The sequence below is a fragment of the Oncorhynchus clarkii genome, chromosome 7 (genome assembly GCF_045791955.1).
Source record: "Oncorhynchus clarkii lewisi isolate Uvic-CL-2024 chromosome 7, UVic_Ocla_1.0, whole genome shotgun sequence".
Lineage (NCBI taxonomy): Eukaryota > Metazoa > Chordata > Actinopteri > Salmoniformes > Salmonidae > Oncorhynchus > Oncorhynchus clarkii.
In genome coordinates, this window is record NC_092153.1 from 51,624,206 (window position 1) to 51,637,696 (window position 13,491).

The 13,491-nt window shown below is 43.5% G+C and overlaps 1 protein-coding gene across 1 annotated transcript in view; it reads left to right on the top strand.

Annotated features, from left to right (window-relative positions):
* The window catches only part of LOC139413448 (ephrin type-B receptor 2-like), a 160,828-nt gene that overhangs the window by 63,313 nt on the left and 84,024 nt on the right, over positions 1–13,491 (top strand). Inside the window, exon 3 of the mRNA XM_071160866.1 lies at positions 10,287–10,971. Coding sequence (XP_071016967.1) covers positions 10,287–10,971 — 685 coding nt within the window. The remainder of the gene's footprint in view (positions 1–10,286; positions 10,972–13,491) is intronic.

Genomic DNA, 13,491 nt, shown 5'->3' on the forward strand with positions numbered 1-13,491 from the left:
GATATCCACGTCTTCGGCACTCAGGGGCAGAACAACAGATTTTTACCTTGTCAGCTCGGGGATTCAGTCCAGCAACCTTTTTGTTACTGGCTCAACATTCTAACCACTAGGCTACCTGCCGCCCCTCGATTGAGGTTTACGTGAGGCCCATCTACTGTGGGACTCAAGTTAAAGAACTGAGATGCAGAGATGCAGTTCAGTTTAAGTCTTTATAGATGTAATGGAGATGCATGGCAGGGAATGATTGACAGTTGTTTACATGGGGCTTGTCCCAAGTTGAGACGTGGTTGGCTTTGTATGGAGTATGGTTGATCTAAAAGGAGACAAATGTGCAAATAACATGCAATGAACATACATTAATTGGCTGTTAATGGCAATAATTAATGACAATGGCCACAGGTATCCTAGTGGTTAGAGCGTTGTACTAGTTACCGAAAGGTTGCAAGATCGAATCCCCGAGCTGACAAGGTAAAAATCTGTCATTCTGCCCCTGAACAAGGCAGTTAACCCACTGTTCCTAGGCTGTCATTGAAAATATTAATTTGTTCTTAACTGACTTGCCTAGTTAAATAAAGGTAAAATAAAAAACATGTTGTGCATAAATATAGCAGCAGTTAACAATGAATTGCCAGAAAGAGGGTGCAATAGCATGCGGCATGGTAGGCCAGGCCGGAGCTATACAATAGCAGGCTAATTTGGCAATGGCTACATGCATGGCAAACAAATAAATATAAGGCTAACAAAAGTAACAAGCATAGCCTTAAAGCATTCCTAGTTTGCATAAGGCAATGCATCAAAATGGTAACACTTATTAACATTTGGCCATGGACACTACAAGTACCAAATAGAACAACTCATTAGACTCAAAATGGCTGTTTGACTGAGCCGTTAACATTTAGCAGACGATATCAACTACACAAAACAAACAATGGTGAGAGAGTCCTTTTTAATAAGATAAAAAGCTTGTTCTCAATTTTCAATGTCTTATACTGGTGGTTGTTGTTTGTCGTGCCCAACTACTCAGTTCGAGGAGGCACCCTCGAACCTGCCTGTATAAATACCCTGCCATAGAATTATATATAGGGCACCCCTGCCAGGCGTGCCCTCCATCCTCCCGTGACCATAGACATTGATAGAGGGCACACCAGCCACAGTGATGTTGAAGGCACAACTTCCACATCACCGAGCAGGAAATTCTGTACAATGATTAAAAACCAACTTACAGTCATCTGCATAATCACTACAGTCAATACTACAGTAAAGTCTGTAATAACACTACAGTGAATACTGTAGTGTATACATTCATTTTAGATCATATACAGTGTAATATAGTATTTCATGTGGGTTAGCTTTAAATGTGTAACATGTTTTATGTTTGAACTAGGACCACAATGGAATAAATGTTTTACTTTGTTGTTCTTGAAAAATGTCTAAATGCATTGTATCCACATTTGTGGTTGTGTTGTGTTTTTAAATAGTCAAATCAAAATCAATCAGGGGATACTATAGTGTGGAGTATAATATTCCACAATATACTACAACATTCCATAGCCCTCAAACTCAACTCAGGTTCCACTGCTTTTTTGCATTGTTCCCCTGTAATCAGGGACTGATTTAGACCTGGTGGATGCAATTCATTATCAGGTAAAACAGAAAACCAGCAGGCTCCAAACCTCGTAGGGTAAGAGTTGAATACCCCTGTTCTATAGTAAGAGCTACACGATATAGGGGGAACCTCAGAGGAAATCCTTGGCATGAGCTCCCCATATCAAAACAGCATTTACAAAGCTAGCAGCTAGCAATCCAATCGATCAAAATGTTCTAAAGTAAGCACTATATTATTGAGGGATAGTGAGCAGTATACTACAAAATACCCTTCAATTTAGTGGATTTGGCTATTTCAGCCATACCCGTTGCTGACAGATATATAACATCGAACACACAGCCATCCATAGACAAACATTGGCAGTAGAATGGCCTTAACGAAGGGCTCAGTGAGTTTCAAAGTGGCACCGTCATAGCATGCCATCTTTCCAACAACAAGTTCGTCAAATTTCTGCCCTGCTAGAGCTGCCCCGGTCAAATGTAAGTGCTGTTGTTGTGAAGTGGAAACGTCTAGGAGCAACAACAGCTCTGCCGCGATGTGGTAGGCCACACAAGCTCACAGAACGGGACCGCCAAGTGCTGAAGCACGTAGCGTGTAAAAATAATCTGTCCTCCGTTGCAACACTCACTACCGAGTTCAAAACTGCCTCTGGAAGCAACGTCAGAATAAGATCTGTTTGTCGGGAGCTTCATGAAATGGGTTTCCATGGCCGAGCAGCCGCACACGAGCCTAAGATCACTATGCGTGATGTCAAGTTTTGGCTAGAGTGGTGTAAAGTTTGCTGCCATTGGACTCTGGAGCAGTGGAAACACGTTCTCTGGAGTGATGAATCACGCTTCACCATTTGGCAGTCCGACGAACAAATCTGTGTTTGGCAGATGCCAGAAGAACACCGCCTGCCCCAATGCATAGTGCCAACTGTAAAGTTTGTTGGAGGAAGAATAATTGTCTGGGGCTGTTTCTCATGGTTCGGGCTAGGCCCTGACCTCAACACCATCGAACATCTTTGGAATGAATTGGAACGCCGACTGCAAGCCAGGCCTAATCGCCCAACATCAGTGCACGACCTCACTAATGCTCGTCTGAATAGAAGCAAGTCCCCGCAGCAATATTCCAAAATCTAGTGGAAAGCCTTCCCAGAAGAGTGGAGGCTGTTATAGCAGCAAAGGGGGGACCAACTCCATATTAATGCCAATTATTCTGGAATGAGATATTCAACGAGCAGGTGTCCACATACTATTGGTATATAGTGTATTATATTAAGCAGTACACGATCGAGGGATACTACAGTGCGTAGTATAGAATTCTACAGTATATTACAGAATTCTATAGTAAGCACTAAACAATCGAGGGATACTATAGTCTGTAGTATAGTATTTGCCATTATACTACAAAATGCTAAAGTAAGCACTACATGAGCAAAGGATACTACAGTGTGTAATATAGTATTCACAGTATGCTACAACATTCTAAAGTAAGTACTACACATGTTCAAGGGTTAGTACAGTCAAGTGTTGTATAGTATTCTACAGTACACTACAAAAGTCTATAGTAAGCACTATACGGTCAAGGGATACTACAGTGTAGAATATAGGATTCTACAATGTACCACAGTTTACTACAGAATTCTATAGTAAATACTATAGTATTCTATAGTAAACTGTAGTATTTGTTTCATGTGGGGAGCATAATCTGCAGGCAGTTGCAAATGAATGTAGTCAATGCACTAAAAACACCCAGACACATTCTGTGGAGAGGATGTTGAGGTCTTCCATATATTAAGGGCTAATGTTGTGGCCTGTAAGCACCAGTAAGGAAATGCACCAGTAAGAAAATGTTCTGTGTGACTTCAGGACATAAAACCGGATAGTAGAGGTAAAGGCATGTGTAGGCCACAGCACATTCTAGCCCTGGGTGTAGTACTTTAATTTAGGATGCTGCTTTAGCAATGACAAATGTATTTCATTTTATGCCAACTTGTGACATGATTCAGATTGATAAGACATTATTATGTAAGGTTGATTCATTTGGCACAAGTTGAAATCTACCTCGAAGAGACGATTGAGGGATGATCTATAGATCAAATCAAATCGAATTTATTTATATAGCCCTTCGTACATCAGCTGATATCTCAAAGTGCTGTACAGAAACCCACCCTAAAACCACAAACAGCAAGCAATGCAGGTGTTGAAGCACGTATAGATCTGTACGTTCTCTATAGTCGGCTATAATGAACTCAGTGACTGGGGAATATGGAAGTCTTATACAAAATTAATTATTCCATATTCATGTCAGTTCACAACATTTTAGAGCAACATCCGCTGAAGTTCTCAGGGAAGGTACTTAGGCTACTAATATCAAATCTTGAATACCTAACACCACATAAGGCTGTGCATAATTAATCACAGCAATTTAGCTAAACCTTTTGTATTGCAACCTACAATACGTTCCACGATGAGACGATGACCCAAAGATGTGTCTGAGTCAATCACAAGTGCATTTGCAGGTTTTGATTGGTTATGAAAGAGCCTGGTCATAACTTTGCATAAAGCCATTTCTTTCCCTAAATGGTAATTTGTTAGAGCATTGTAGTGTATGGAACTCATTATAGAATAGAGTGACCCCTCATTTAGTATGACTGTCAATTAAAGTGGGTCTGTAAAACCTTATTCACGTTTTTTTCGGATCTCTTCATCATGGACGAAAGCATCTTTGTGTGGTTATAATTTTATGTGAGCACTGCACTGACAATCGCAGGTTGGGAACTTGGTTTATATTCTATTGTCTTGTTGTTTTACACCAAAGGAGAAATGTGAACACAATCCTCATGTAGATTGGTGGAGGCAGGTTAAAGAGGCAATAGGACACGTGTTTGTCTAACTTCACATGTTGTACATTACGAGTAAACAGTGGTCGTTGAAGTTGACTGCATCAGACAGTTCCACTTATGTCTCTCCGTGTGTCTCTCTGTGTCCTCCATGTGGCTGGGATTCCTGCAGTACTTGGCCTGTTTTGTTCCCCTCTTTGTAACTCAATGTAGAGACTGGGTGTCATTTGTCCCCTGTCCCCTTAGGGCAGAGCACTCTTACTCTGACAGATTTCCCACAACTGTAAATTGGACAACTCAGCCCCAAGAGATTTCCATCGGCTTCTTTCTCCTTTGTGTGAATTATTTATTTACTTGTATCGGTGACGGAGTGCTGGAATGTTTGGTGTGTGTGTAGCTGTTCTCTGATTCTCCAGCCACCCCAGGTTGATCCTCACACTGTAATGACAAGACGTGAGAACTGAAGTACACATTTCATGTTGTGTCATACATGCCACTGTGGCCTTTGAATGATTTAAAATGTCTCAGGAGGAAACTACAGCTCACCCTGCCAGCCGATTCCACCACAGGAAGGAGGTTCAGTTAGACACAGAAGTCCATCCTAGAGACCAGATAGACTCTATTTCTGATAGTTTCATGTTGCAAAAGCTGCCTTTTGGGAATAGTGTCTGCTTTGGAGACAGTGTCCTCTATGACTCTGACAGTGTGTTCCGCTTGGCTTTACAGATAAAGCAGAGACACATTGTCAGGGAGACTTATAGATTGCAGGTCAGCTGAATGTTCACTCCTTCCTGGAGTGGCTGGCAGCCATGTGAGGTATTGATCGCAAACCTCTTTCTCAGAGACCATTATGCTCTATCACTTCATACAGCTACAGTAAGCGGCTGGTGGGTGGCAGTCGCTATTGTGTACTTTCCCAAACTCCATACTCAGTAGAACTTGAAATCAAAGTTTATTTGTGGCATACACAGTTTAGCAGATGTTAAGGCGGGTGCAGCGAAATACTTATATACTGTACTTCATAGCTTATACAGACCACATTCATGGAATTATAAGGCCATTTATCTTTAATTGAAAGGTCATATATCAACACAATTTAGCTGTTGAGATCTACTGGAAGTGTCACCATGCAGCATAATACACATGGGATAGGAATGTGAGTCAAGAGGATAAGTGGTGTTCAAACTCATTCATTTAGCTGTAATTAGAAGACTATTGACAATTGCCTCACCCACTGTACATCCCGTTCCCACTCAGTAGATCGGTGCAGCAGGGTGCACAGTGCTCTGCACCACTAGCGCCCTGATGGCTGTCTTTATATTTGGGTACGACCCTCAAAGACATAGCTGCGACCCCGGACACTTTGGCGCCCCACTCATGATGGTCCTCTTTATGTTTGGGTGCCAACCTCTGAGCCGATGACACCCCATTAGAAGGACCTCCTTTATGTGAACACAGAACCTTGAAGAGAGCAACTCCTCTGGCATGTTGTTGATTGCAAGCACTCACTTGTTCTGTCTCAGTCTGTGAACTCTTTATGTCCATAGATCAGCCACGGGAAACTGGCCCGTCTTTTGTAGGCCCAGGATCAGTTTCCCAAAAATAAATAAACAAATATTTTACTGTTGAGGGTTAGCATGATAAAATATACAATGTGCAATTTGGAAATTTGTTTGTGCATTGGCAGTTTTTTCTTGTTATGTCATTCACTGTAGGGCTGGGACGATACCAATATCGCATAATTATTTTCCATGGCAAAATTAAAACATGACTCTTTGGTCTTTTAAAAACATGCTTTATGTAAAAAATATTGTGTGCTACGGCTTTGAAAATAAATCAATGTGACTCTGGATGACAACATAATGAAGTTTGTTTCCAACATTAGGCTGTTTTCCTAAAGAAGTTAAATCGACCTTCGTGTTTTGTTTCTTTGCCATGATAGTAACGAACTAATGAGTGTCGCAATACTGGTATCATCCCTGTACAGTATCTTCTGCTTTATAGCATTCTGCTACATAGCCTACATCTAATCAAGATACTCTACATGGTGGTCATGATGGATACCCCACTCAATAGATCAGGACATGTGTCTTGGAGTGGAAAAAAACGATCTCAAAGGAGAGAGAGTTAGTGTTGTAATTCTCAGCTTCCACCACCAACTCCACCACCTTACCTAACACCTGACTGCCCGGCAGCCGCATTCCCACTCTTGCACTGGGGGAAAAGCTGTGAAAATGAAGACATTTCTTCTTATTTCACACTCAGCGCTTGATCGCTGGCATCTTGTTATGTCCCATTTGCTTCCCTCCACTGGCTCATATGAAAGCAGGGCAGCAAAGCTGTGACAGGACTTACAGGGGCCCTCCATCAAAACACATTTGTTTGGTGGCCTCTTTTTAGCCTGGCCATACCCCACCTCCTTTCCCCTTTCTCCCTTCTCCTAGTCTATCTCTCATTAGTGGCTACCCCCCCACTCTCAACCCCAGTTCACTTTATTTAAGTTTGATGGGCTGATGCTTGAGACTAAGAACAAGAGGACGTCACACTCTGTCTTTTCCTGTTTAATCGGTCCACGACCTCTCTGAAAAGAGCGTCAATCTATGAAGGGAGGTGGAAAGGTCAATGGCTGCCCGTGACCCTGGATGGCTGTGTCCATTTGGATGGGTGGAGAAATGGGCCAACCAACAGATTTACCCCAGGAGATCTCTACCCCATCAATCAACAGTAACATTCATACACTTGTTAATATTAACATTCTAACACTTATTCATGTGTTGCTTTAATTGCACATTAATGGACCATATCTATTGCATTCTGTGAATTATAAAGGATTTGTAGATGCGTGTCCTCAAAATGAAGACATATAGCTACCATCTGGTTGAATCCCATCCAAGGACTCTTTAATCATTGTCTACAAACACAATCTTAATTGTTTTGAGTTTAGTGCCAATCTTACAAGTTTTAATCATACTTGTCTCCTTCAAATCCCTCCAGTTACTAACATCTAACAACTGTTATTAATGAACTGTACATATTTGGCATGATGTCTGTCTGTAGAGAATAATTGGGACACGGGAATAAAGCAGAAAAGCTCTAATTAGTCTGAGTGTTTGATAGAACGTGGGTCTTAAACTTGAGGGCTGACTGTCTCCTCCTTACCCGTCAAACCTCTGTCAAAATCCTTGTTAAGTGGGCACTAATTTGTGAAATTATATCAGCTGTGAAGTGGAGAGTGAAGAGGGGGTGAGAGAGTTAGGGTTGAGGCAGCACGGGTGCGGCTGACTGGTGTGAAAAGACATTGGGTTAAGAAAAGGCTTTCCTCAGATGAACTGTTGAGGTCAAGGTCACGGTGGTTGGAGTCCTTGGAGTAACAGCAGATGTTGCATATAGACGCACTACTAGTAAAATAAACTCAGCAAAAAAAGAAATGTCCTCTCACTGTCAACTGAATTAAATTTCAGTGTGTAAATATGTGTAAATATGTATATGAACATAACAAGATTCAACAACTGAGACATAAACTGAACAAGTTCCACAGACACGTGTCTAACATAAATGGAATAATGTGTCCCTGAACAAAGGGGGGGGGGGGGGGGGGGGGGGGTCAAAATCAAAAGTAACAGTCAGTCTCTGGTGTGGCCACCAGCTGCATTAAGTACTGCAGTTCATCTCCTTTTCATGGACTGCACCAGATTTGCCAGTTCTTGCTGTGAGATGTTACCCCACTTTTCCACCAAGGCACCTGCAAGTTCCCGAACATTTCTGGGGGGAATGGCCCTCACCCTCCGATCCAACAGGTCTCAGACGTGCTTAATGGGATTGAGATCCGGGTTCTTCGCTGGCCATGGCAGAACACTGACATTCCTGTCTTGCAGGAAATCACGCACAGAACGAGCGCTATGGCTGGTGGCATTGTCATGCTGGAGGGTCATGTCAGGATGAGCCTGCAGGAAGGGTACCACATGGGGGGGGAGGATGTCTTCCCTGTAATGCACAACGTTGAGATTGCCTGCAATGACAACAAGCTCAGTCCGATGAAGCTGTGACACACCGCCACAGACCATGACGGACCCTCCACCTCCAAATCGATCCCGCTCCAGAGTACAGGCCTCGGTGTAATGCTCATTCCTTCGACGATAAACGCAAATCCGACCATCACCCCTGCTGAGACAAAACCGTGACTCATCAGTGAAGAGCACTTTTTGCCAGTCCTGTCTGGTCCAGCGACGGTGGATTTATGCCAATAGGCGACGTTGTTGCCGGTGATGTCTGATGAGGACCTGCCTTACAACAGGCCTACAAGACCTCAGTCCAGCCTCTCTCAGCCTATTGCGGACAGTCTGAGCACTGATGAAGGGATTGTGCAATTGTGCATTCCTGGTGTAACTCGGGCAGTTGTTGTTTCCATCCAGTAACTGTCCCGCAGTTGTGATGTTCGGATTTACGGATCCTGTGCGGGTGTTGTTAGACGTGGTCTGCCACTGCGAGGACGATCACCTGTCCGTCCTGTCTCCCTGTCTCACAGTACGAATATTGCAGTTTATTGCCCTGGCCACATCTACAGTCCTCATGCTTCCTTGCAGCATGCTTAAGGCACGTTGAGCAGGAACCCTGGGCATATTTATTTTTGTGTTTTTCAGAGTCAGTAGAAAGGCCTCTTTAGTGTCCTAAGTTTTCATAACTGTGACTTAATTGCCTACCATCTGTAAGCTGTTAGTGTCTTAACGATCGTTCCATAGGGGCATGTTCATGAATTGTTTATGGTTCATTGAACAAGCATGGGAAACAGTGTTTAAACCCTTTACAATGAAGATCTGTGAAGTTATTTTGATTTTTACAACTTATCTTTGAAAGACAAGGTCCTGAAAAAGGGACGTTTCTTTTTTTGCTGAGTTTATGTTGTCTAGGTGTGTGTGTGTGTGTGTTGTTGTTTGTGTATGTGTGTGCTGAAATGAAAAGTATCCCAAACACAGAAACTGAAATCTTCTCTCCCTTTGCAGATAATTACCTGTGTAATGTGATTACCTCAGTTCTGTTTTATTGTGTGACTCAGATTAGGGTTATGTTCATGTCATGCATGTGTTTCATTACAATGACTGACCTGTTTCATTCACAGTAACAGATGTGTTGGTACTGGACTAATTCAGAGATTTGCCCATTCTAGTATTCAATAACATGTTGTAACTCAAAAACAGGAAAATTGGGTGCATCACCAATGCCCTGGAGAAAATGTTTTTTTCCTCATTTATTTTAGAGCAGGGGATTGTTTTCCCAGTATTTGTTACCCTTGAAGAGCTTCCGACATCGATGTTATGCAAATAGTTTCTTTTTTTCTATTTGGCCAGAGGACAGAGAGGATCCAGAGAGGAGGCTACACTACAAAGCATTGCTGGCTGTATGAAGAGTAGACTTTAACACCTGTTCTCCTTTACTAGATAAATAATGCATGGTCCTGTCTCAGAGCAGAGCAGAGGGGAAAAAAACAGGCCAGGTTCACAGGGAGCCAAGTGGGGTCTCTAGTGGGCACAGACAGATGCCAACCCCCCTAACTCTGTGCGAGCATTACAATGCCAGAGAGCAAATTATACCCTGCCCATATTATACCCTCCCAAACTCCTGCTGTTTAATTTCAGCCCTGACTGGGAGCACTGCCGCTGGGAATGGCCCTGTCTTTATCTGTGGAGTATGGTTAGGTGGTAGTGTAGTCATGATGCTGAGTACACAATTGCCCTTGGGTTATGTGAGGTACTGTATTGGTAAAGAATTGGAGGTATTAACATGTTACTAAACCAAAATATATACGGTCAACACAAGGACAGAATAACCCTTTACCTCTGTGTCCTTCTTCCACAGTGGGAGGAGGTAAGTGGATACGATGAGAACATGAACACCATCCGCACCTACCAGGTGTGCAACGTGTTCGACAACAACCAGAACAACTGGGTCCGCACCAAGTACATCCGGCGCCGGGGTGCACAGCGGATCCACGTGGAGATGAAGTTCTCCGTGCGAGACTGCAGCTCCATCCCCAACGTGCCCGGCTCCTGCAAAGAGACTTTTAACCTGTACTACTATGAGTCAGACTCGGACACGGCCAACAAGGTGTCCCCGCCATGGATGGAGAACCCCTGGATCAAGGTGGACACCATCGCGGCCGATGAGAGCTTCTCCCAGGTCGACCTTGGCGGCCGGGTGATGAAGATCAACACAGAGGTGCGGAGCTTCGGCCCCGTGTCCAAACATGGATTCTACCTGGCCTTCCAGGACTACGGCGGCTGCATGTCCCTCATCGCCGTGCGTGTCTTCTACAGGAAGTGTCCCCGCGTCATCCAGAATGGAGCTGTGTTTCAGGAGACCCTGTCTGGGGCAGAGAGCACCTCTCTGGTGGCAGCACGGGGTGTGTGTATCTCCAACGGGGAGGAGGTGGACGTGCCCATCAAACTGTACTGCAACGGGGATGGGGAGTGGATGGTGCCCATCGGGCGCTGCATGTGCAAGGCTGGCCACGAGGCTGTGGAGAACGGGACTGTGTGTAGAGGTAAGGGCCACTCTCATCCCTCTCTCTTCAACTCTGTTATCCAGAGGACACAGTAACCTTACAGAGCCAGTCAGCTGTATATTCATAACAGAGTAATCCAGATAGCAGAGCATACACACAGTACTTAATACTGTCCCTGTCTGCATACTGCACTTCATGCTGCTCTAGGGATCAGGTTATGCCCTATGAACAGACAGTCTACGCTTGTAAAATACGCCCATGTATTGAATAAGTAAACAGGAGGATGGGATGATCACACATCACAGTGGATAGTACACGTTGGCTCTACGGTCTCATTTTCATATGAATGATCACTCCTAATCTTTTCCAATAATAAACTGGTGAATGTTACTTCACATATGTAACAGATGTGCTTCAGGTTATACAGTATATATGGCAGAATATGTCTTTATTTTGTTGAAGTGGGCGAACATAAAACATGCCTGGTTCATTTCTAAAGCACTCTAAAGGAAGAGGACTGTCAGAGGTGTTTGGACTCCAGTCACATAGGTCTGTCATAGCCTGGAGTTATTTATTACTTTTAATACTCTACACGGTGTGATGGATGTAATCTTACACTTCCATTCAAATCCACATAGAAAGGAAACAATTTCCCTGACTGGGGGAATTCTATTAAATGCATGACTTTACCTCAAGGGAAGCTGTAATGCTAATGCGTGTAGGATGTGTGAATATGTTACATTTGATCATTTTGTCATAGCTCTTCTCATTCCATATTCCAGCTCTGGTGGAAAAGGCTGTAAAGAGGTTAATATTTCAGTTTCTCACAGTGAAGGCTGAAGTTGATTTGATTTTAAGCCCATGATAGCTTTTCTAATGAAAACACAAACAGCCAAAATAAGATCAAAGCTGAGTAGGAGCATCAGATCTATTGTTGTAGGTGCATTGCAGTGTTGAGTCAGTTAGCTACCACACACACCTACTGGGTCCACCAAAATGTACAGAGAAGATTTGCACCAAACGCCTACCACCCATCATTCTTATCTTCGACTGGAATCCCTCGTGGTCCAGATCGATTGACCATTTCAGAACATCAGTGTGCTCAGCCTCACCTGTGCTGCTACTCCCTTTTGTTGTGCGGCAGGTGATATTGGCTGGACGTGGTCAGAGAGCCTGATGGCTGACAGCAAAACAGGGCAGTTGCAGCCTGCAGCTTGCAGCCTGCAGACAAGGCCCACGCTGACATAGCCAGGCAGCCAGCCGGCAGGCACAATAAACCGCCTACCTGTGTTCCAGCTGCCTGTGTACTGCTGCCGCTGTCATAAGCCTGCCTGTAATTACCCCACAGCCCCCAGCAGCTCTGGCTCTGGTTCTGCAGAGAGGAGGGACAGTGATGGGCGCTGTTGCTCTTCGCCTTGCTCCTCAAAACAGTACCTCCGCTCAATGACTGCTAATGAGGACAAGCACAGGCCCTCCTTAAGGGATATACACCAATAAGAGGAGCATGGAGGATATCTGCTATAATTTGAAACCCCTGCATAATTAAACAAATCTGGTTGTTTTTTGACCTACATGTAATTCACTGCACTGTCGGATTGAAACGTCCCATGGGCATCCTCAATCACAGTGATTTTGTGTGAAACTGGATTATACAATTCAATTGATGGCCATTCAATTGAAATGAACGTTTTTCAATCAATCACTTCTAGAGGGCTGGGCAGTGTCAGTGTTTCATCTTCGGCACATGTTGGGGTGTAGCGTTTTACCTTCCAGTTCCTTATCACCCTCCTGTTTATTTCTCCAAATTACAGAGGCTAGCCATCCAAGGTCCTCTGCTCTGAAGAAAATTACATCTGTTTGTGATTGAGAGTCCCATAGGCGCACAATTGGCCCAACGTCGTCAGATTTGGCCAGAGTAGGCTGTCATTGTAAATACGAATTTGTTGTTAACGGACTTGCCTAGTTAAATAAAGGTTACATTTTTTTTAAATCATCAGCACTTCTGCTGTACTGAGAGTGGTTTCGTGTCAGCAAGGCCAAGGCTCAAACATACACACCGCTACCCAGTGTGTACAAGCAGATGTTTTTTTAAAGTTTTTCTCAGTGTGGCTAGGTCTTCAGCGATAACATAGACACACTCAGTGGACTATTAAAACTTTATGAGCAGGATGCATTATCTTAGAGTGGAGCTGTGGCATGCAGCAAAACACTGGCATAGAGATGGATTTTATAGGCACACAATAGTTATAAGACTCAGTGCAAAAAAGGTGAAATGTGTGTGATACAAAATAAGAAAATTAAATCATTAAAGATGAAATGTATTATTGCTTGCGGTTGGCCTATTGTATGGGAAGGCTTTTTTATTTGATTTTTGATCGAGGCCTGTCATCGTTTGGTATTTGTGGATTTATCTTTCTCCACATTGAAAGTTGATATCGCCGTGTGAGACTGTGGTAAGTGCCTTTTAACTGCCAGTGGTTGGGTAATGAATTGATTTATGAAAGATGCGCCTTTGCCCGCTCATGTTTGGGTAATGAATTGATTTGTGAAAGATGCCCT